The 24,860-nt window shown below is 46.1% G+C and overlaps 1 protein-coding gene across 1 annotated transcript; it reads right to left on the bottom strand.

Moving 5' to 3' along the window:
* Positions 1-3,868: 3,868 nt before the first annotated feature.
* Positions 3,869-24,006, bottom strand: SELL (selectin L). The gene is made up of 9 exons (XM_066255103.1): positions 23,856-24,006; positions 22,958-23,027; positions 20,860-21,246; positions 19,787-19,894; positions 15,786-15,971; positions 14,068-14,253; positions 12,142-12,270; positions 8,126-8,144; positions 3,869-4,390 (listed from the first exon to the last, which is right to left on the bottom strand). The coding sequence occupies exons 1-9, from the start codon at positions 23,856-23,858 to the stop codon at positions 4,372-4,374; spliced, it is 1,107 nt and encodes a 368-aa protein (XP_066111200.1). The 5' UTR covers positions 23,859-24,006; the 3' UTR covers positions 3,869-4,371.
* Between the last annotated feature and the right edge of the window lie 854 nt (positions 24,007-24,860).

Here is a 24,860-nt window from a genome sequence, read left to right as displayed (position 1 = left end):
AGAAGAACTCACAGAAAAATGGGAAAGAAACGGGGAAGAGATGAGGCAGCCGCCGGCAGAGGGTGGGTACTTTGAGAGGGAAGACACAGACGTCTCGAGGGCAACCTTGTTAATTGTCCGCAGTGTGATCTGGATAGGAAGCTGCTCTCTCGTCCCATCTGTTTCCCATTAAATCGTCATGGAGCTGGGTCTGTGTCAGGCACGTGTCAGAGGACAGAGTGCACAGTCTTAGGGGGGTCACGGGGTGAAAACTGGGCTCATACACAGGAAGTGTGGGACACTCAGCTGACAGATTTTTCTTACCCGAGCCAAGGCCATACAATTAAATCTTAACTTAATAAAAGTGCATATTCAGAAAGCTATACTAACGTAGCCAGACCCATGGAACAGATTTAGCTGAACACATCCAGAGAACTAGATGGTTCTGTGTCCCTTAGACCCTGTCTATCTCACGAAGGCTGGTATTCTGGGCTGTTTCACGTAATCTGGAGCACAACTGCGTGGGGAAGATACTGGTGTCCTCATTTCACACATAAAGCTGAAATTTGGAGAGGCTGATGGCCGGCAGGGTCCCCGCAGGGGGCAGAGGCAGGATTCCAGCGAGTCGATCCGACTCCCCGACGATGACCCTGCCATTCCATCTCACCCTGGCTGGTGCGTGGGTAGCAGGGCTAAGCTCCTGTTTGAATCGGAGCACGAGGTTCCTATTTGAACACCAGCAAAGGGCCCTCTGCTTTCTGATCTCAAGAAAAGGTGTCCAATCTGTTTCTGCTCAAACGTTTGTGTGAGATACAAATCCTACACCAAGAAAAGCACAAAAGGTAAGACAGCGGGAAAACATCGATATTTAAGGTTTAGTTAGCAAAGTAGCATGTACCTGACTCAGTGTCACAACAACCCGGTGAGATAAACAAGGCGTATTTCATTCTTATGTTCTAGGCAAGGAAACAGGAAAGTAAGTCTCAGGCAGGGTCAGGGGGGTTAACCCCAAGGTCTTTGAAGACATTTATCTTATGAATTCTTATGGAACTCGGGAATCTTTCTTTAAAGATACAGCATCAAATAACTCCTAAGATCATAATTTCTTTATTTTTAAATTTTTTTAAAATTTTCTTAAGTGAGAAGTGGAGAGGCAGAGAGACAGACTCCTGCATGTGCCCCCCCGACTGGGATCTACCTGGCAAGCCCACTAGGGGGCAATGTTCTGCCCATCTGGGGCCATTGCTTTGTTGCTTGGCAACTGAACTATTTTAGCACCTGAGGTAAGGCCATGGAGCCATCCTCAGTGCCCAGGACCAATTTGCTCCAACTGAGCCATGGCTGTGGGAGGGAAATAGAAAGAAGGGAGATAGGGAGCGGTGGAGAAGCAGATGGTCACTTCTCCCATGTGCCCTGACCAGGAATCGAACCCAGGGCATCCACACGCCAGCCAATACTCTATCACTGAGCCAACTGGCCAAGGCAGATCTTAATTTCTTAAGACTTAAACATAAGGCTGTGCTTTTCAAACCTATACACATCTTACTCCCAAGAAGTCACCCCCACTTGGGTTCTTTGACCTTGGCATTGGTTGAACCCAGGGCTGCCGCAGGAGTCTGTGCAGGCTGCACACGGTTCAGCTCTGTGAATGGCACATCCTAGGTTCACAGTGTACAACACGGAGACTCTGTCATGGCAGCCCTTGTTGTAATGCAGAATCTGAGATGGCTTGGAGAAAGGAAAATGTAAGCCACACCAAGAAACAAACAAAATAGCTGTACAAATTTGTATGAAAGCTGTATTGGCAATGGGACAAGGGCATATTTCCAACTGGTTTTTACGCAGAGCCCTATTCTCTTCTAAGAAACCAGCCCTTGACAGTGAGGAGTGTCTGTCCAGGTCATCACATGCCATAGAGGGAGGGTGTGCTGCTACATAGGTTAGCAGTGCACTTGAAGCTCTTTCTGGTTTTTGTGAACACACGTGTATGGAGTGTCAAGTAAGGAAGTAGACACTCCAGGACTGTGGCCCAATCTCTGCCTTTCAGAATGGTGGAATTTTATTGGGGAGAAAACATGCAATAATTTTTGAGATAACAAACTAGGTAACATTGAAAAGAAGGAAGGAAGGAAGGAAGGAAGGAAGGAAGGAAGGAAGGAAGGAAGGAAGGAAGGAAGGAAAAGAAAGACCAAGCTGTAACAAGTCCAAAATTGCATGTTAAAGACTACCCTTGCAGTAGGAGGCCAGGAAGGGGAGATTGTTCCGGGTTGAACTGGCTAAGGACCAGTGACGAGAGAAGTGATGAGAGTGCAAGTGCGCACCTGAGACAAAGCATAAGGAATGGCGAGATCCAGACAGATGGGTGGGAACAGTGGGAGCGGGGGAGGGAGCGCACCCCAGCCCCAGACGAGGAATCTACTTGTTTCCGCCCTTCTGTGGAATCCCAAAGAGCTAGATGGCGCCTGAAGCTGGTGTTCTAGCCATGATGTTCCTTTATTAACAATATAGTGGTTATCAAAGGAACACGAAATTCAAAAAATCTGGGTGGGTGCCATAAAAAGAGACAACAAAACCTAAATCCAAAAAAAAAAAAAAAAGCATCAGAGCCGGCTGCCTTTCCATTCTCCTGGGTTCGTTGCTCATGAGATGCTGTGTGCAGAAGTCAGCCACTGACAAGGGGAGTGGTAGGGGCCGGGCAGCCTGGAGGCAGTACACAGGGCAGCAGCACTTATCAAAGGGGGGGTCCAGTGCAGATAGGACTTTTCCTGTTCAGAGCAGAGCCTCGTTTTGTTGCTGGATTTGCAAAGCAAGGATAACATCAATTTTATGAACTTCCTATAGGAAGGTACCCTGCCTTGTGAAGGGTGGCCTGCATGAACTTCCTATAGGACTGTACTCCCCATCATGTGAAAGGTGGCCTGCATGAACTTCCTATAGGACTGTATTCCCCATCATGTGAAGGGTGGCCTGCATGAACTTCCTATAGGACTGTACTCCCCGTCATGTGAAGGGTGGCCTGCATGAACTTCCTATAGGACTGTACTCCCCGTCATGTGAAGGGTGGCCTGCATGAACTTCCTATAGGACTGTATTCCCCGTCATGTGAAGGGTGGCCTGCATGAACTTCCTATAGGACTGTACTCCCCGTCATGTGAAGGGTGGCCTGCATGAACTTCCTATAGGACTGTACTCCCCGTCATGTGAAGGGTGGCCTGCATGAACTTCCTATAGGACTGTACTCCCCATCATGTGAAAGGTGGCCTGCATGAACTTCCTATAGGACTGTACTCCCCGTCATGTGAAAGGTGGCCTGCATGAACTTCCTATAGGACTGTACTCCCCATCATGTGAAGGGTGGCCTGCATGAACTTCCTATAGGACTGTATTCCCCGTCATGTGAAGGGTGGCCTGCATGAACTTTCTATAGGACTGTATTCCCCGTCATGTGAAAGGTGGTCTGCATGAACTTCCTATAGGACTGTACTCCCCGTCATGTGAAGGGTGGCCTGCATGAACTTCCTATAGGACTGTATTCCCCATCATGTGAAAGGTGGCCTGCATGAACTTCCTATAGGACTGTATTCCCCGTCATGTGAAGGGTGGCCTGCATGAACTTCCTATAGGACTGTACTCCCCGTCATGTGAAGGGTGGTCTGCCACACCACCCAGCCCGGGCTTGCATGTGCATCAACTATTCCAGGGGTTGGGAACCTATGGCTCACGAGCCAGATGTGGCTCTTTTGATGGCTGCATCTGGTTCACAGACAAATCTTTAATAAAAAAAAATAATAATGTTAAAAATATAAAACATTCTCATGTATTACAATCCATTCATTTCCTACCGCTCATGTTCATGGTTGCAGGTGGCTGGAGCCAATCACAGCTGTCCTCCAGGACAACACCAAATTTTTATTGGATAATGCGTAATGTACACAGGTTGTTGTATGGCTCTCATGGAATTACATTTTAAAATATGTGGCGTTCATGGTTCTCTCAGCCAAAAAGGTTCCTGACCCCTGGACTATTCGCTGCGTTTAGAAGTGTATGTCGTCGGGTACAGCTCTGAGTTGAAACCAGAAACAAGAGTCGAGAAAAAACATGAAACCGGATGTCTTTATGTTTCCATGGTAATCCTTTCCCAGTGGCCTTGTCTGTCCATGGAGAAAAGGATAAAACGCCGAGCTACATAAACCACAGCAGGGCGGGGGGCACTGGGAGTGGGGGTACGGGGGCCACAGTGGGAGCAGGAGAAGCGGGCAGTCTCATAGGGATCTTCTCAGGTGCAACAAGAGACATGCGTCACCTCGACGGAGGAGATGCCACTGGACAACACTTTTCACGGCCGATCCAGTGATGCGTTAGTATCGAGAATTTTCTGTCACAGAGGGTGGCTTAATATGGGTCGTTCATGCTGAAGGAAAAACAAGAGAACATGAGTTAAACGAAGGAGCTTACCACCGCGAAAATTAAAGTGTTCATAGGCAAGGTGAATATTCACTGAAGGGGAGAAGAGGAAGGCAGGTACCTTCAGTGGGTTGGACAACATGCGGGACCTGCCCTAAGGCAGGGAGGCGAGAACTGAAAACCCCAAAGCTGCACCTCTCACACCTTGCTTGCTCGCCACCCCAGAGGGTGTTGGAAGCACCCTGACTCAGTGGTTGGGCGGGGCCTGAGGTTCTGTGTCTCTAACAAGCCTCCAGGTGATGCTCAGGCTGCTGGTCCAGGGTGCACAGTTAGAGAAATGTCCGCGCCACAGGCTCTGTGTTCAGACCTAATGAGTGTGCATGAGTATGCGGGGCATTGTAGGGGGATTCTGAACAGTGGGAGGTCAGGAAAGTGGAAGAAGACACGCTCCAAAAGGAAGGAGAAATCAGAGAAAATCCAAACTCACAAAAGCTATGGTGGTGGCTCTACAGGGCCTGATTCTGCTGGGATATGACTTAGGGAGAAGGTGACAAGTTTAGTCTCATGAAATAAATGACACCTTCTGTGTGTGTGTGCAACAGTCAGTTGTCTTGTTCTTGGAAAGGATGGGCAGAGCCAAATATGGTGTGTCTTAATAGCAGCGCCTTTCAGGGGAGCACCAGACTCTGAGACTGTTCTCATGATGAACTGCCCTGGGAAACCACAATTCAGCAGCTGCAAACGTGCTTGCCAATACTGAGATAAAAATGTTTCTGAAAACAGAATTTCACGTCGACCCTCCTCTGAGGTTGGCATCATATCTTCCTGTGTATCTTGGGTGTAGCTTTACCCAGGCAGAATTTAGACACAAGAAACCAAATGAGGCGATAAACAGAACCAGTTTGCAGAAGAGTCAAAATAAACCAGCAAGAATCGAAACCACAAATGCCCTAGGAGCCCATCATTCACCAACCAAAAGCTTGATAGGATTGAACACAGAGGGCTATGAATGTTGTTAGCTCAAGAACTTTAAAAAAGAAATCAATACAGGTGTTGAGTATGATCACCTTCATTTTACCTTTGGCTTGTTTGAGAAACACACCCTACTTCTTCTACCCCACCCTTCCTCAGTGCCAGTGTACAATGGTTTCAGTGTGAAAAAAATATATATGTCATATTGCTGGAGGCAGTGGGTGTCTGGGTCTCACAGCTCTAACCTGGGAAACAAGAGTCCTGAGTTCTAAAAGCGTAAACACTAAGAACATGATTTTTGGATCTAGGTAGGTGCAGATCTCATAAAGGTTTTCTGTGGTCACTAAACTTTTGTGTTGAAGGAGGCTTTTTCTGAATACAGAATTCATTGACCATTGCCATCATCTGCCTTGTATTTTTCTGATTTAAAAAAACAAAACAAAGCACTATGTCTGTCTTCACTCCCCAACTAGATGACCTCCCTGAGGTCAGGGCCATGCTTCTTAGTGTCTCAGTCAAGCCGAGCATTGTCTCTATACAAAGTGTTTGTTAGACAACTGTTGATTGATTTCCTATAAAAAATCAGCAAACCATCCGGACTTAATGAGGCGATTAGCTTAAAGAGGTCATTAACTCCATGCCAAAACTTTTCCTGTGCCTCAAGGACATCCAAAAAGTTGAAATGATATGCTTCCATCATGGTGATTAAATCTTGAGTTGTTCATGTGCGTAGACGGTGCCAGGAAGACTTTCACCCAGTGGGTGTGACCATAAAAGAAGACTGTAGACCACGTGGATTTCCTGCCCACAGAGATTGGGAGGCCAGCCCCGAGAGGGGTCTAGGATCCACCCACACTAGCAAATGGAAGATAGGGCCAATAAAACAGAGCAGAAGACCTCCACTGACCCTATGTCCCCATCCAGTTACCTGCCTCCAGCCCCCCACCTCGCTCATCTCCTCCTAGCCAAGCTTTTTAAAAGAGATGGCTTGCCTGTTCTGCCTGTATTTTCTCACCTCCATGGATTCCCCGGCCCCTGGCCATCGGACTTCTGTCCGACCTCAACACTGAAATTGGGCTCCCTCCCCCCCCCCCAACACCCTTGTCATATCCAGGGAAAACTCACTGGTTTGCCTGGCAGCCTATGAAACAGTTTCCATTTCCTGACCCCGTACTCTCCTCATTTCCCCCCTAACTCCCTGGCAACCTCTTCCCATCCTCCTCTTCCTCGGCGGGCTTGTTTGCTGTGCATGTCATTCTGGGTCCCCCCTCCCTCCCGCATTCTCCCCCATTCTCACACTGCCCCCCATTCTCACTGCCTGGATGACTGTACATGGTCCTGAGGTGGTGGTGACCTCTTGCAGAGGGAGAGCCCCTCAGTCCACTTCTCCTGCCTCCCAGTGGACTATGGATGTGCCCCAGGCACCGAAAGCTCAATGGGTACAAAACTGCACCAGGAACCTGCCCCCGGAACTCCCCACTGGGCTCTCCCACCTCAGTTAATAGCCCTGTATCCTATGCAGGGAGCAAGCGCCTCTCAGTTCCCCAGTCAGAACCACTCCCTTTGAGTCTTCTCTCTTTCTCTCTTAGCTGTTAGTAACCATGTCCAGTGGATCCTACCTCCTCTCATGAACTCATCCTCTCTGCTACTTCTCCAGATAGCTTTCACCTAACAAGTTCAAATTCCTCCAAGACAGTTCTTTGCCTCCGGGCTCACTCACTTCCCAAGTTTGTTTACTTTTGTGCAGAGCAATGATCCTCATAGATCAAATGCAAAGAGGCCTGAGATTCAAATTTCAGCGTGACATTCGCCTGATTAAAGCCCTGTGCTGATACCCCAAAGACCTCAGGACAAGATCCATACTCTCTAATACGGCTTGTGAACGGCTCTGTGATCTGACTGCTGGCTGCCTTATAGGTCTCCGCACTTTCTCTTTTGCACTCTGAGCACAGCCCACCCGTCCTCTCAGTGACAACCTGTGGTTTGTAGGACGGCTGTCTGAGCAGCAACCAACCTCCAGGGACCAGCATGGTTCACATCCAGCATGGTAAAAGGAGCTCAGTGTCTAACTAGGTGCTCACGATGTCACCAAAATCTTATCTTCGAAGTTCCTTTTACTTAAACTCTTCTTAACCTTTCAGAGCAAGTCCCAAAACCCCGGAAGCTGGCTGAGGTTTGGCCATCTCCATTTCTGCCAGACGGGCCGGACACTTTCCCACACCTGCATCTCTTCTCAGTATGTGTTTCTCCAGTTAAAGGAATCCGAGGTTCAAGACCAAACTAAAATATTGCCTCTTTAGGGAAGCTGCTGGTACAATCTGTGCTCCCCGCTTTTTCCAGACCTCTGAAGGGCAGTGCTTATCGGAGCAGTAGTCACTACCCCCTCAATGCTATGCACTGAGGCCCTGGGAGTCTGGGGTTGTATCTGTTTCTGAAAGCCTGGGATACAATAGTTTCTCACCCAATATTTGTTAAATTTTTGGATGTTTCCTGAAGACCATATTCAGTATTGCCCTTATGTTCAGCCAGAACAAGGAAGAAAAAAAAAATAAAATACACACACACACACACACACACACACACATACGTATCTATATATACAACCCACAGCTTTTAAGGGAGGTTGATTGATTTATCTGAAAATTTCATTTGAATGAGACCCCATGTAAGTAACCAGTAAGGAATGAGCATTTCTAAGTATAACAGAAGTATCTTAGGAAGATAGAGAACAGATCAACAGGTGTAGAAACTGCCTGCTGATAAAACTTACCTTGTCTGAGACTTTTTGCCTGAAAATAGAAGAAACAGAAAAATGGCATCAGCAAAAGTAGACAATTTCAAATATTTGAAGTAAGAGTAAAGAGAGACTTCCACCCTCAGGACTGCCTTTTTGAGGTGTACTGTGCATCCACGAAGGAGGACCCCACCTGCCTCAAAGGAGACCCGAGGCACTGCGTCAACGGTCTCCTTCAAACAGGGTTCCATTCCTGATCTCTGCTGCTCATAAGGACAAGCCCAGCCCGAAGCGCCTGATGGTCAGACCCCATCTTCCTGTTCCCGTGTTTCTCCCTTATGGACAGGCCATCCCAGCCCGGCTGCGATTCTTCCCTAGGGGACCTGACTGCCAACACTGTCAGGGCACGTGTCCTTCCGCCTCCCACCACATTCTCTGCGAGAATCCACGGGAGAAATCCCACTCCGGTCTCCGTGGTAGGGGTGGCCAGCGTGTCTTTGTCTCATAAGCACCGAGGCTGTCATAGCTGGCTCAGCTTCCTCCGCTGACTGGCTGCAAGGAAACTCGGAGCCGGACCTGAGACCTTCTCTTACCAAGTGTATGGGCCCGTGTGACAGGACACACATTTTGTGTTCTGACTTCACCCCTTTTTTGGTATAGTACTCTTTGGCCTTCTTTTTCTTACTTTTTAACTGATTGCAACTCGCTGTGTGGAATGCATTTTGTAAATTAGCTGACTTAAGGAAAAAAGCAGAGAATAAATAAGGAGATAAATGAGTACATTGTAGAGTTGAGCTCCAGAGGAAATAAAAGCAAAAGCAAACCAATAAAAGCTTTTTGAGTAGAATTTAAAAAATCACTGGGAAGCAGCGTATGTCAAGGGCTATAAACTGGAACTCTAGAATCATTCAATCTGGATGCAAATACTATAATACTAAATACTAATACTAAATAGCTGCACATCCTCGCTCAGCCCAACTTCTTTCTCTGTGACAAAGGCAGGAAATTAAATCTCCCCTGAGTTGGTTTAAAAAAAAAATGTATTCAAAGTATTTAGTGCAGAGCTTAACTCCCATGGATAGTGTTCAATGGCTATGTTAAACCTTTAAAAAGTTAGAAGTTAATATTTTAAACATTTCTTCCCAAGTTCAGCCCGCCGATGACATGGACCAGATGCAGTTAAACAAAGAGAATTAAATCTGGCTTAATTTCAGGTTTCTGTTCGTTTGCCTTCACATATATTTCCTTCACATATATTTAGGAACAATAAAACACATAACAATGCACGAGCAAGAATCTGTTCCTTCTGAGCGGGTTTCCTTTTTGAAGAAAAAGGAACTAAGGGTGTGGGCATGTGTTCAGTTTCGTGCCCTGTTCTAGCCCTGTGAGTTGGTTCAGATGGAAGAGTCTTCCAAGTGAGGAAGAAAATGATAGAGCCTAGTTAACCTACAGACCAGTGGGTGTAGGGGGCACCTCTAGCTGGGAGACGGGCTTTGGCCCCTGCTGATATTCATGGACCTGAGAGATTTGGCAGAAAACATTGTTGCCTCACTTTCCTCATTTAACCAAAGGGAGCAATAACAATAACTCATCAGATAATGATGATGCGAGGTGGGAAAAAAGTGTTTCTAGACAAGCCCGTGCACAGGGGATCATGTTTCTGGGGCCTGCCCTGCTCCATTCTCAGGAGAAAGAAGCTCAAGTCTGGACGTTGAGACAGTAGGGCAGGGGCCAAAGTGCGGGTTCAGAAGCTCTGTCTGGGGACAGAAGGCTGGGGTCAAGCGTCTGGTCATCTCATTGGCTACGATGCTCTAAATATTCACCTGTCCCCCCTTTCCCAGCTTTCTGAACTCCAGAAGCCTATAAAATCCTCAGAGCTGATGAATACTGTATATAGCCAGATTTATTGATTTTTTTTAACTTTTATTCTTAGAAATGCACCCACTACATTGCATTAGAAAATCTCTAGGGGTGTAGCCCGGGAACCTATCCATCACTTCTAACATTGTTTCCATAGGGAAAAACAGCAGGCTTCCTGTTTCAGTTAACTTTACACCTAAACTTTTTGGAAGACGTTGGAGATCTCCTTGGACGTTGGAGATATCAGGAGAGGCTTCAGAGGTGAAGGCTATTTGAATGTCCTGTTAGAGACACCCTGACCTTCTACAGAGCCAGTGATCTTTTGGGGCTCCGGCTCTCTCTGTTGGCATAACTGTTACCAACCTAAGTGCCCTTTATCTGCTTCCTGTTTGCCCCACTTCGATTCCCACAGCAAGGGCATGCAGAGCTCAGGTTATCGGTTTGAGATCTTGTACAGAAATGACTCCAAGGTAAAAAATTAAAAAAAAAACAACCCCACTGCCTTTTCTCACCCCGGCTCATGAAACAGCCATAGCCAGCTCACCCCCCACCCCCACCCCACCCACTGAATACAGGGGACTAGATGTCTGCTTTTTTTTAAAATCTATTAACATTTGTTTTAAAATTTTAGAATTAGGGAATAAATATCCTCCTTCTCCCGGTCAGACATAGCCCCAAAGTCCTTAAAGGTTATCTAGCTCTCCCCTTATCCAGAGGGCTGTGTGTCATCATTACTCACTATCCTTGACCCCTCAGTTCTGTCAGTGTCACCCAAGGTAGGGGCAAGGAGGGGACGGCTGGACGGCTGGCATCAGGCTTCGAAGTCTCAATGCAAATGACAATCTTTTGCCTTCATGAAATGCTTACATACTTAGTATCCTTCTATAAATTGATGGAACCCAATCTCAGCAAATTCCTATCAGCAGGAGCAGAGACATTCTAACTGCTCGGTGCTCTCACATTAGTTACTGAAGTTCTAGCGCATCCACGGAGCCCCCTCCACTGTCTTTCTGGGCTGGTCAGAAGATGAACCCAGCCCAGTTCCCTTGTTCTTAAATTTGGGGTGAAAGATCAGATCATTATGGGAGGCCATTAGGAAGTGATAGATAATATTCCTGCACTTGCCAGTGAGGATAGCTGGGTGAGGGGCGTAGCCTTTGCATACCATATTCATTGAACAGAATACACAATGAATTTGGTGGAAGTAGAATTAAGATGGCAGTCAACCAACCACAGCCTTTCTATATCATATTCATTGATCAGAATACACAATTAATTCAATGAAAGTAGAATTAAGATGGCAGTCAACCAACCCAGTAGAAAGGCAACACAGTGCAGTTGCTTAGCAATTGTTTGGAGGTCACTGATGGTCCCTGACCTTGAAGCTGAGATTTATCAGGAGCTGCCTAATGTGCATGAACTACAGAGCCTTGAATGATTCTGGCAGGTGGCAGCACGCCCCCAAGGTCTGCCTTAGCCTGTGGGCCCCGTGGGAAGGCTGGTCCCCCTTTAGGGTGTGGACATACTCAGGGGCAGGTGGGCGGGGAATACTGTCTCTCCCTGGTGCTGGTCACCTGCTGCTCAGGCAGAGATACTGGCTTCCCAAGGTCACGCTCTCCACAGTCCAGGGTGGAGGGGAAGCCGAGTCTGTGGTGCCCTGCGAGGGTGGTGTCCCTGGTGAACGGACACTGGGGAGAAAGCGTAGGGATTTAGCCCGGGACAGTGCGACTAACGCCCCATGTAAGGACCCAGACAAGTATGTGACTCTTGATGAGGTCAGGCTGTTGGGAGCAGGGCCTTGAACGCTTTACTGGACATCAGATTCACTTCCTAAGGGAATTGCAGCACTGAAATCAAAGGCTCTTAGAGGACAGCATTTATGCATCCTTTTTTCAGAGTGAAGTAAGAGCAAAGGACCATTTGTCTGCTACCACCCAAGCAAGGTGCTTTGATGATAGTGGGACTTATTTATTTTTTTTAGGTTTGTTGTATGAAAAACAAAATCCAGCCTGCGTGTTTTAATGCAAGTGCAGCCCAGGCGGCTTCAGGCCTCTGCAGGGACTGATGTCCACAGAACACAGAGCAGGGAACCCTGCTCTGGTCGGAACCATCCTACTTAGTTTTCTCTGGCTTTCTACATTTCTTTTCTCTGTACAGGTTTATTATTTTCGTAGGAAGGTAAACTCACGCACCTTTTTTTAATCGCCTTGCCAGCCAAATGATAAACGCCAGCCCCAGGGATGCGGTCACCATGACTGCCACCGGGATGAAGAGGGGGTTGTAGTCACCCTCCTTGATCAGGGAGAAGGTCCGGTCCAGTTCTGAAAGAGAAAACCGGGGAGGCAGGTCGCAGGAGGCCACGAGCATTGTTCCCCTAGTTCCACATCATGATGTCAGACCTTCCCCCGCTCACATCTCTCAATAACAGTCCGTTTGACGCCCGTGACAGATGAGGAAACCAGCCGTGTCGAGTCTACAGCAGAAGCAAAGACCAGATCGCTTCTCTAGCCCAATGCCTATGGAACCTCAGGTCCCAGGTTTGAGATTCATGGAATTTCTGGGAGATGCACCTAAAAATATTGTCACGACGCGGGCCATCGTTGTCTTTAGCTCCGTGGCCTCGTTCAGTGGCTGGGACTCTAAATCACAGAGAAGAGCTGGAGAGTTGGCATGGGTGCAGCAAAAATAAAAGCCAGGGGTCAGACCCAGATAACTTATCAATCACAGGACACTAGGAAGGCTTTTACTTTGAAGCCATTGTGCAAACACATGCACTTGGTGTGCATGCCAAGCAGCTGCCCTGATCTGTCAAATGGTCCAGTCTGCCCACTGCTCCCACTTCCCTTGCAAACATGGAAAGGGCTATATCTCTCTATCCTCTTGTAAGTGTGAACCAAGTTCATTTGGAAACCTTTATTGAAAAAAAAATTTTTTAAACCACTGTAAAAAGATCTCTAATCTGATAGCACCAGTTAAAGGAACTTCCTGTCGCATATTGGCGCAGGGTCTGATGGTATCCCTTATTCTTCACATTACTTTAAGGGTTTTCCGTGCCCACACCCAACTATATCATGGAAGGAGGCTCCAGTTCCCAGAGGGTCTAAACAGAGGAGTACCTGTTGGCTTCATGAGGATGAGGAAATAGCCACTAGCCCAGCCTTAAAAAGAAAGGTCCCATAGCCTGATAGTCCTTCCCCAAAGGCTCCACACCTCCTTCCTGATGCCCCGCCCCACTGAGATGAGCTTCTCAAAAAACTTCCCCAGATCCTGCCATTTAAAGACTTTTGTCGAGGGGCACAAAGAAAACCAGATAGAAGGTGACAGAAGACAATTTGACTTTGGGTGATGGGTATGCAACATAATCAAATGTCAAAATAACCTGGAAATGTTTTCTCTGAACCTATGTACCATGATTGATCAATGCCATCCCATTAAAATTAATAAAACATTTTAAAAAATACACAACTTGAAAGTTTTTTTAAATAAATAAATAAGTGAAAAAATCTCATTTCATTCAAGACAATAAAATCTAAAGATTCTCTAAAATAAAATAAAATAAAATAAAAGACTTTTGTCCTGGTTGCAGATGGCCTCGGAAGTAAACATGAGAAGCTAGTCTTTTCTGTGCTAATTTTACGTAGATTTATTTAGAACCTGTTGCCAGGCACCATGTTGGGTGGAGGGTATAGACAGATGAAGGAGACCAGTCCTTGTACACAGACAGATCTAGGATGCATGGGCTTAATGGTCATTGAAAATTCTACTACTTGGGGAATTGCGTGTTTATCAGTGACATTTGTAGCGGCATTTTAATGGGCTAACAGAGAAGTGAGATTGCACTGGAATAGAAGAATGGATAAAATAGAAGCCAGCAGACACACTGAGTTTAGATCTTAAGGATTAAGATGCGAGGAGTTGAGAATTGGCTGGAAAAACCAAAATGGCTGTCCCTGAAGAAAGAGGCCAGAATAGTCAAGGGTTATGTCATAAATTTATATGTACAAACTTGTTTTTAAGATATATGCATTTAGCAAAGCAAAATATAAAAACTCAATAGGTCTCTCCCCACCATTTGCTCCATCTTTTAAGTCTCAGTATATTGGGGCAAACTGACTCACTTTGACATATAGGACTAGGGCTCGACCAGTTTCCAGATGATCCACAAATGGTGTTCTTGTCCCCGATTAACTCTGTTCCTTCTGAGCAGGTGAAAGTACAGGTGGAGTTAAAGCTGAAGTTGTCCAGGGGGTGACTGCAATCAATGGTCCCCGCATTAGGTGCTGTTAGAGGCTCACACTGAATCACTTCAACAAAAAAGAAAAACGAGAAAAATCTGAGCAGAGACCCTGTCTTGACCAGAAGTTTTGAGACAAAGCTACCTGATGCAACCGTGCAAACATCCACAGGACTCCAGACATTTCTGATCTAGAAACTGCTTTTGATAATGCTCCCAGACTTTATCCTCTTGAGAATGATGAGAGTGGCGAGTCAGGGGAAGCCAGGAGGGCATGGGAAGCCTTTGGGGGGGGGGTGGAGAGAGAAGGGGACGATAGGCCCCCTGGGTGTCGCTATCCACCTCTACTGCAAGGGAGAGCTTGCAGCAAGTGGAACGTCTCTGTGAGTACAGAGAATTTCCACTCTTTCACCTGTTCTGAAGCCTACCCAAGCAATTTTGAAAAACATCCCAATTCTCTGAAGAAAGTCCTTTAGCTTTTATAAAATTCAGCAGGTTGGTCAATTTAGTGCTAATTGTTCAAGAAACAATTTTTGCCCTGGCCAGTTGGCTCAGTAGTAGAGCATTGGCCTGGCATGTGGATGTCCTGGGTTCAATCCCTGGTCAGGACACACAGAAGAAGCACCCATCTGCTTCTCTACTCCCACCTCTCGCTTTTCTCCCCCCTCCCTTCCCCTTCTGCAGCCATGGCTCAATTGGAGTGAGTTGGCCACAGGCGCTGAGGATGGCTACATGGCCTCCATCTCAGGTGCTAAGAAGAGCTTGTGTGCTGAGCAACAGAGCAACACCTCAGATGGGCAGAGCATCACCCCCTAGTGGGTCTGCTGGGTGGATCCCGGTTGGGGGCACATATGGGAGTCTGTCTCTCTGCCTCCCTTCCTCTAACTGAATAAAAAAAAAGAAATTATTTTGACAGTTCTTTGGAGAATTAAACCACTTTAAACTAGTGTGTCAGAAGCACAAAGGTAGAAAAATGTAACCAAAAACTTCACAAGTTCAGACGCTGCCAGTCTTCTCCTGCAAAGGGATAATCTAGACAGTTTAAAAAGAAAATGTCTACCATATGTCAAATGAAAAAAAAAATCAACACGTTGTATTTTTGTTTTCTACAGCAGTTGTTATTCTCCTGAGATTTCATGGAGGAGAAAAAGTAAGAAATTATTTTGAAAATACACAAATAAAACAATTTTAAAAAAGACCTCTACTCTCTGAGAAGGAAATCGGTTGGTGTTAAGTAGGACACCACATAAAACAGGTGTTACTGAGAGAAGAGAGCAACCAAAATTTAACTTGAGGCTCAGCAAGACTGAGCATTTATGCCTTGACAATGAGAAGAGAGAAAAAAAGATACAGGGTAACCGCACCGATCGCTGAAAACCACTCACTACTGCGAGATGGCTTCAGAGGTATTTGGTTGTTATTTTTTGTTTGCAGTTTTTCTGTTTTGATTTTAGTAACAGTTACCGCTCACAGGAGAGTCCAAGGTTAAACTGGGCTCCAAAAGGGAATACAGACTTTTCAGTGAGACTTGACTGCGTTCGCCCAGTCTGTAAACGCCGGGCAGCCATGACAACGCCTCTGGTCAGAACAGCGGTCACTCACCTTGACAGGCTGGTTCTGGAGAGGACCAGCTTCCAGAGGGCCCACAAGTGGCTTCTCGGGTGCCAATGAGGTCCGTCCCCTCTGAGCACTGGAAGGCACACTGGGAGCTGTAGCTGAAGTTTCCAAAAGGGTGTATACAGGCCATGGTGCCCAGCTCTGGACCATGCAAAGGCGCACACTGAGTCACTACGGTAAGAAAGGAAAGAGCAGAGGGCAGTGGGAAGGGGGCCTGATGTCTGGGGCTGAACAAGCTCGGCTGTTTGATAACCGAGCACCTTTGAGCAAGGTCGCCGAAGCCCTCCGCCTCCAGATTCTCCAGCTGTGAGAGAGGAATCATGCCAGCTGTATGAACGTCCTAGGGTTGGCGTGGGCATTCAATGCTTAGTGCATTAGAATAGAACCTAACTCATGCGAAGTGTTCATTAAACATTAGCTAATTTCCTTATTATCTTTGGCCTTGCCTGGGAAGAGAGTTTCTAAACCTAGATAGGTTTAAGTGGAAAGGACCGGCACAGTTTGGCAAGTACTGTCACATAGGTGCGCCCCCAGGATATTAGTGTTGGCAGTAGAAAGAGTAGGTGTCCATAATTAGTCTTCTTTATAAGGGGGTGGGGGGGGGAGCTTGAAAAGGCATCTCTGCCTGGGTTCTGTCTTCGCTCTCCCTAGCTCAGTTTCAGGACTTCAGTTCTGACTTTGACAGTCCTCTGCAGAAGCTACATCTATTGCCCTGATCTGATTGGTGGTGACGAGATCAAACGAAGACTCAAAAATCAGTCTTTGCATTCTCAGCCTTGCCGTACCATTTGGGCAAATATTGCAGCTCTCTTGCCTTCTAGCTTATTAAATTTGAGCAATCATTGTGATCTTGCTCTTGAGAGTCCAATAAAGAATGATTCTAAGGAATTGGAGGAATTTTTATATTTTTCATATATAGTCTAAGTCCAAGTTAAAGTAAATTACACTGTACAACTCACTCCACGCCCACAAGCCAGTGCATCACATATTCCAGCCACAGTCTCCACCTCACAGGTGCAACGATAAGTAAGATACTCCTTGATCTCAGGTTGCTATTGGTCTCCCAAGGGGACACAGACAAGTAAACAGAGGACTTCATCAAATGCGAGATAAGTAAGAGAGATGTATGTGTAGGTATTAAAACAAAAAATAGGGATATTTGGCCTGTTTTACGGATACTCAGAAAGCTTCCTGAAAGAAACAGTCGCTGAACTTTGTCTTCAAGATACAAGTAGATTAGCCATGTGCAAAATAAGAGAGAAATCCAGGAGCAAGTCAAGGAAACACAAAGCTGAGTTAGTCAGCGTGGAGAACTGCAAGCATGCTGGTGTTACTAGAAGGAAAGAGGAGAGAGGGACTATGTGAAATGCGATCAGGAAGAAAGTTGGATCTAAGGCAAAATGCTCTTAATCTTCTTCCATTGAATTTAGTGAGCACCTACTATACATGGACATTACTCTGGCCCTTGAAGAGTTTAGTTTTTTGTTTGTTTGTTTTTTTGTATTTTTCTGAAGTTGGAAACCGGGAGGCAATCAGACAGACTCCCGCATGCGCCCGACTGGGATCCACCCGGCATGCCCACCAGGGGGCGATGCTCCGCCCATCTGGGGCGTTGCTCTGTTGCAACCAGAGCCATTCTAGTCCCTGAGGCAGAGACCACAGAGCCATCCTTAGCGCCGGGGCCAACTTTGCTCCAATGGAGCCTTGGCTGTGGGAGGGGAAGAGAGAGACAGAGAGAAAGGAGAGGGGGAGGGGTGGAGAAGTAAATGGGCGCTTCTCCTGTGTGCCCTGGCCGGGAATCGACCCTGGGACTCCTGCACACCAGGCTGATGCTCTACCACTGAGCCAACCGGCCAGGGCCAAGAGTTTAGATTTTTATCCTGCAAGACAAGCAATAGGTAGAAATCTAAGGTTAGGATGGTCACATATATGTGATACTTGTTTGATTGTTTTCAATTGATCAGCCTGCCCCGTTGCATGAATAGTATATTTGAAGGGCACTAACTTAAAAGTCCTAGACCTCAGCTCAAAAATTAACTGCAAAGATCTTGGAGGAAGTTGATGAGGGCCATAGTCGTAGTAGAATCAACAAAGAGGAGACAGATTGGAAAATAATAATGTATAAAAGTTAGTAGTGTGTTACTTTGCAGGTGGGGAAGGTTGGTGAGAGGGTTTCATACTAGAGTGCGTGTATCAGTGGTGGTGGCGGCACATAGGGAGATTAGGAGGGCTGGCTGGGAGCGGCGATTTTATAGCCCTTTGGGCATCTCAAGGATGCGCTTAGCAGTTTTGGAGTTCAGTGCTAGAAACATGGTCCATCTGAAGCTCCCATAAATTTATGAGCTCACAAAAGTCTGTAAGTTTGACCAAAGGGGGGCTTATAGAGACAAAAGAGCAACAGACACAAGATAGATGAGGAATGACAATAGTGTAGGGACTTGGATCGGTGCCTATGAAGAAAACCGAAGAGAGAGATGATCACAGGTGGAAAGAAAAACAGGAAAGAGTGATGTGATGGGAGCCAAGAACAAAAAAGATTAAAATATTCAACAGGGAGTGGAAGGGACACAGCAGCGATACAAGAATGAAAAAGCAAAGTTTTGGAATGGAGCGAGGGTGGAGTGTTGGCTAGGAGTCATGGCTCTGCCACTGAGTAGGACTGAGTGAGGTCACCTCCAGTTGGTTGACATATATAGGCACCTCAGCTTTCATTCTTTATCTAGTCTTGACAAACATTGCATCCTTTTTCTCCTTATAATTTTTTTATTTTATTTTATGCCCCAGATACTTCAAACATGGTTTTGAAACTCAACCTGTATCAGTCAAAGGATTTGATGTGTCTTTCAGTAGTGAGTTGACTGGGTCAGAGACTCTGAGTCTTTGAACCTGCGCATTCTTTCCTTTCTGAATGACTTCAACAGACTCCGGATGATGCTCTCCATCTTCTCTCTTTTTGCTATCCAACCCATCTCATGCCCTACCTGCTTCTAGGACAATTGCCCTAAACGCAGGTGTTAAGATACTAAGTGGCAAAAACAAACAAACAAGCAAACAAAACAAAACAAACGCCTAGAAACCTAAGACACAAACAGGAGTACAGTGATTACCAGAGGAAAGCGGGTGGGGGAGGTACAAGAGGGGCAAGGGGGATAAGTGGGAAGGAGTTGGGTCAGAGTGGTGAACACACCACACCATAAATATACAGATGGTGTGTTATAGAATTGTACACCTGAAACCTATATGATTTTATTAACCAATGTCACCCCAATAAACCCAACATAAAAAAAAAGATGCTCAGTAGCCTCCATTGTCAGAGGCCAGATTGCTTCATTAGGCGATTTCTAGTTTTTGCAAGCTTACCCCGGCCTATCTTGCCTTCCATCAAACTAAATTATGAGCATATATAATTTCCACTAGTTAATTGCAAATCCTTTCAGGGCGGAATCTATAATAAGCCTGCCTTTATGTCTTCTGAAACACCCAGCCCAAATAAATGTGTTGGGTTTCTTATTAAGTACCTCTGACCTCTATGTACGATATATCATTATGAGAACTTTTCTTTTTGGCCTTGCCCTGTCATGGCTTTGAGGATTACATTAACGAGCAAGATTACCTTCTGGGAATCCCCCCTCCTAACAATAAAAGCTTTAGTCTCTCTCAGACTTTAGAGTTATGATAAGTCCAACAAGCTCACTAGATGGTGAGTTTTGAAGGGCAGGAGGCAACCACGCCCAATTCAGGATTGTAACCCTTTCGGCCACGCTCTTTGTGGCACTCGGAGAGACTTGAGAAGTTCACTGAAACTCCGTCCTGACTTACGAAATCTTGGCGGAAAGGTACCAGTGTTGTGCAAGCATGGCCTTGTGATCAAAACTTCTCATTTCTCAGAATGACTAGTGTCATCTTGTCCCAAGTGACTTCCAAAACCTGTAGTCACTCGTGTCACCGTATGCAGGAGAAAACAAAGAGGAAGGGAAGGGGCTTACCGAACTGGCACTGGGGCCCATGGAACCCCGCATGACAGACGCAGGTGTGATTGTTGATGGTTTCCACACATTCGCCATGGCCGCTGCATGACCAGGACTGACAAGAAGCTTCAAGGGGATCAGAGAGAAATTATTTTAATGTCACTACTTTTTAGTACTTTTCAGTCAGTTTTGGGTTTTTTTAGACATGGATAACTTTTTGGCTGAGACTTGTAATAAGCAGGAAACCTTTATTTGTACGTTCATAGTACCTTTGCGTAAAAACCACACACTGTGATTTTTATTTACATAGGACACTGGCCATATAGCCACAGACGTTCATTTTTAGCATGAATTTACCAATGCTAATGCTCTGTAACATTTTGGGGGAACTTAGTGACATACTGGTTGAAATTCTTAAAAAATGTTTTATTTTTAACGTAATAAGCAGATTGAACAATGCCCTTGACGCCAATCATTTCTGTAGTCAGGTTGCTTAGTAATCCCTTTCTTCACAGAAAGATCTCTAGAAAGATTTCAAAAATCCAAATTTGCTAAATTAATAGGGAGTCTAATTTACCATGGACCAAAATAACTGGGTCTTACTGTTAAAAATATGACTTGGAAAAATCTGGACTTTTCAGAACTGTCTTAATAGTCTTTATGGAAATTCTATATACATCACAGATGATAAAACACCACCATGTTTCATATATAGAATTGTAGCATCAGGCCGTGCGGGAAGGGAGACACCAAGTCCCCTCCTTTACATTGAGGAAACTGAGGTCACGTGAGCCTAACCTCCTGCACTTCCCTGCCTTATTCTCCGGGACACTGATAGTGTAGTTCTTCCCCCTTCTGCACTTACCACCTTGATGTGGGATTAATTTAGGGGTATAATGTTGGGGCGTTGGGACCAGCCTCAAGTGCTCAGCCGTGACAGGATCTGAGCTGACTCGGAGGAGTGGACTGATTTTTAGAATGGAGCACAAACACTGTCTTCCCCAGCATCTCCATGAGCTGAGTGAGTCCCAGGACTCGCTCAATCTGGCCCCTCCCCCGGGAGCAGCGGAGTGGGTCTGGTCCCGCCCTACCTGTGTAACAGAGGGCCACCTTTGGTTTGTGGCAGGCGTCATCATTCCACTTGCCGGCGTCTTTGCTCCTCTTGATGTACATCTCCACGCAGTCCTCTTTCGATTTCTTGTTGTTGGGCTCCCCGTCGCCCCAGTTCTCAGCTTCTTTGGTCAGGGACTTGTTGGTCCCCACCCACGTCCACACCCTTCCAATCTTCCGGATCCCGATCCAGTAGTAGGTGCGGCTGAAGGGAAGCGTCCTGTTCAGGTACTCGATCTCCCCCTTGTTTTGTATGGCAACTAAATCAGTGTAATTCTTCTGGCAGAACCTTCTAGCATTTGCCCAGTTCATGGGTTTTTCGGAATAATGGTAAGTCCAGCAGTTGGTTCCATGGTACACCATGAAATCTGAAAGACATCAGCGTGAACTATGTAGAGTCACAGTTGCAGCTGAACACCAGCTAGAGCTTAATCCAGGCTGAGCCCACCTCTGAGAGACCAGGAACCTGACACCTCAGGGGTGTCAGTTACGCCCTGGCCTCCCACGGTTAGTCAGGTTTGAAGTAGAAGCTACACCTCTGGGTTCCACTTTTCACCATAACATAGAAGACTTTTGCACACAGCTTTATTTTAGACAAATTCTGGCAGCCTTCTAGATTTATTTTCATGATATAGTTTTTTTTCTCTCAAAATCCTTTCAAGTGAAAGGTAACCAACCTATTTTTTTTTCCCCCCGAAGCTAGAAATGGGGAGAGACAGTCAGACAGACTCCCGCATGAGCCGACCTGGATCCACCCGGCACGCTCACCAGGGGGCGACGCTCTGCCCACCAGGGGGCGACGCTCTGCCCCTCCTGGGCATCGCTTTGCCGTGACCAGAGCCACTCTAGCGCCTGGGGCAGAGGCCAAGGAGCCATCCCCAGCGCCCGGGCCATCTTTGCTCCAATGGAGCCTTGGCTGTGAGAGGGGAAGAGAGAGACAGAGAGGAAGGAGAGGGGGAGGGGTGGAGAAGCAGATGGGTGCTTCTCCTGTGTGCCCTGGCCGGGAATCGAACCGGGACTTCTGTACGCCAGGCCGACGCTCTACCACTGAGCCAACCGGCCAGGGCCCAACCTATTTTAGAAATTCATATTTATCTTAGTAGCCGTCAACCATTTAAAATTCAGTATAAAATCATAAATCTCTAAGATTTACTGTCTACACCATGGAGAAAGACCAAAACAAACAAACAAAATCCAATTTTACAGTCTCCTAAAGATTCTGAATAAGGGAAAACAGCTGCAAAGAAAACATCATTAATCTTGATCAAATTAAACATATCCCAAACAAGACAGATCGGATTCGTGAGTAAAGAAGGTCGTAAAATAAACATTGGGACCAGAGTTTTGAAGGAGCATGTCACTAGAATGTGATTTCGAGAGGGAGGAAGCTGTTTTGCTCCCTGTGGCACCCTCAGTGCCTAGAACGGAGCTTGGCACATTGCAGGGACTCCCAAGAGTCCCAGGTGGCATGAGGCAGACATGGAGTAAGGAATGTGGGAGGGGGCAGAGGAAACCACAGGTGGTTGGCCGGTCGGCCAGAGCGGAAACTCCAAGCTAGGGAGTAAGCAGACAGTTTGCTTAGGAAATGGAAAAGAAAGTTCAAAACAATCATTGAACATTCTTCAAGAATCAGACGCAAAACTTGTCACAATGATGGGAGAAGGATAAAAAAAAAAATCTGTGCAGGGCCTGCCCTTAAAGAGCTCAACCCTTGAATCATACCAATAACATCAATGTCCACTGAACTATTGACAAATAACAGAGAGCACCACTGGGCTGAATAGTTGCTGCGGATTGTAAGTTTCCTATGAGGTGTTTCTTAATTACCCTTATCCCATCATAACTAAGATCTTTGGAGGTTTGTCAGAATTTGGATCGTTGCAGCAAAGGGTGTGGCAAGTTCAGGAGGTTTCTGGGAAAGGACTAAAGGTGAGAGGAAGAAAGATCTTCACAGAGGGGGTAGAATGAACAGCTATCTACCTAACAGTTTCCCTCATGACTATATACACCCAGTGGGTATTTAAGAAAAACAAGCAAGTAAGAAAAAGTCTCAGCAAAATACAAAACAGCAGCACGTACCACAACAGAGCACTGTCCACACCCACAACTTGAAGACCCTCTGAGCACTCTGACATTTCCATGGAAATCTCTGCAAGGAAAATACAAGATTTTTACTCTTCAGTCGCATATTTACAACCCCTTGAGGAGGCTCCGACAGCTTTCTTAAGGTGCAAAACAAAACACATGCTTTCTGAACCTGGCCAAAGTAACTGATTTCTCAGACATGGATAAAAGAGCAGCATGAAATTTGCCCCTCAAACTGATGCTTGGCTCTTCCGTGTTCCTGTGTTAGCCTCCAGTTGCTGATTGTTACTTCTCTGATGTTTTTTTTTTCTACATTTCAGTAATTTTTTTGTACCTACTCTTCTCCTGGGCTGTTAGATGAAATGATTTGACACTTAATATATATTATTTTAAAATGTGCATTGGTGCTTAATGGACTATTGTCTAGAGTTAATGTTAAAATCTCCCACTTGATCCTGATGGGTCAGTGTCAGTGCTTCAAATACCTGAAAGAATTAGCTAGCCAAACAGACACCAGCAAAGGAAAGCAGTTCAAGTTCAATTTTTTTTCAGCTGAAAAGAAATGCATTTTGAGCAACTCAGAGGACAAGACCACAACTCTTCTGCACACCTTAAAACCCTATAGTCTCACCTCTCAAGTCCCCGCAGTGTCGGGTTGCAAAAGGGCTCATTTCAACAAGATAGTATTTCAAGAAGCTCCCAGGAGACAAGCCAAGGAGAAGAAATGAGCCCTCTGAGAGGAGGGACTCAGGGTTAGTTCTTGGCTTTTTTTTTTTTTTTTTTTTTAACCAAAAATAAAATGTATTGCCTCCTGCTTTTTGCCACCTGCTTCTGCAATCCCAAGAGGAGGTCCTCCCTGTGCGTCTGAAACTCTTTTAGGCTGAAAGCTCACCATGGCGTGGCTTTGCACGGTCCTCCCCAGTTTGGCTGTTCCGTGGCTTCACCTGTCCGCTCAGCTGCAGGGTTCCCAGGTCCTGCCCCAAGGCGAGGCGTGGGTGCCGCAGGCACGGCTCTGTGTCACCAGAGGGCTTGCTTGCTTTCTTTTCTCTAGCCCAACCTCACATCCTCCCCCTCCCCCACTTCCCCACCTCTTTCCTAGTCTGACCTCTGTCCCCTCCCCTGAGAAAACAAGAGCTGCTGACCAAAGGTATTGTTGAGTCTCTGTTTCCATCCTTCCCTCTCTCCTTCTCTCCTTCCTTTCTTACCTGCCCCCTTCCCTCCCTCCTTCCTTTCTTTCTGCCTTCCCTCTTTTTTTCCTTCCTTTTTTCCTCCTCCTCCCTCCCTCTCTCCCTCCCTTCCTTTCTTCTTCTCTTCCAATCGTCCTCTCTCCATCTCTGTCTCTCTCTCCTTTCTTTTTTTTTCTTTTTTATAAACACTAGACTAACTCTTGGCTATCCACGGTAGCGGGCCCTGACAACTGCAAACACTATGCAGTTGAAAACAATTTCAGACAAATTTACGATGTCTCTTCAACTTTGGTCCCGCTACCAACCGACTTGATTGACTTTAGTCCTTTCTCCTTGCTCACCCCCTAGTGGAGGTCCTCATTAATGGCACCCCCTAAAGGTGAGCCCTGAACAAAGCAAAGCAGCTCAAACTTGTTACCCTCGGGGTTTAGAAGCCTGCAAATACCTTTATATGTATTTACGGAGAGTATAATGCAAAGAGGATGAACTGCATATGAAATTAGGACCCGTGTGATGGAGTGTGGTGGAAAGGGAGAGTCACTGACATAAACACATTTGCATTTTTAAAAAGATCATAGTAAGAACAGCAATAACAATAAAGCTCAACAGTCCATATTTATTACCTTATTTAATCTTTATAAAGATTAAATATAGGCCCTGTCTAGTTGGCTCAGTGGTAGGGCATCAGCAAGTGTATGGAAGTCCTCATT

This window comes from Saccopteryx bilineata, chromosome 2, assembly GCF_036850765.1.
Source record: "Saccopteryx bilineata isolate mSacBil1 chromosome 2, mSacBil1_pri_phased_curated, whole genome shotgun sequence".
Lineage (NCBI taxonomy): Eukaryota > Metazoa > Chordata > Mammalia > Chiroptera > Emballonuridae > Saccopteryx > Saccopteryx bilineata.
The sequence above is the reverse complement of the archived record's forward strand: the minus strand, read 5'-3'. Positions and strand labels throughout refer to the sequence as shown.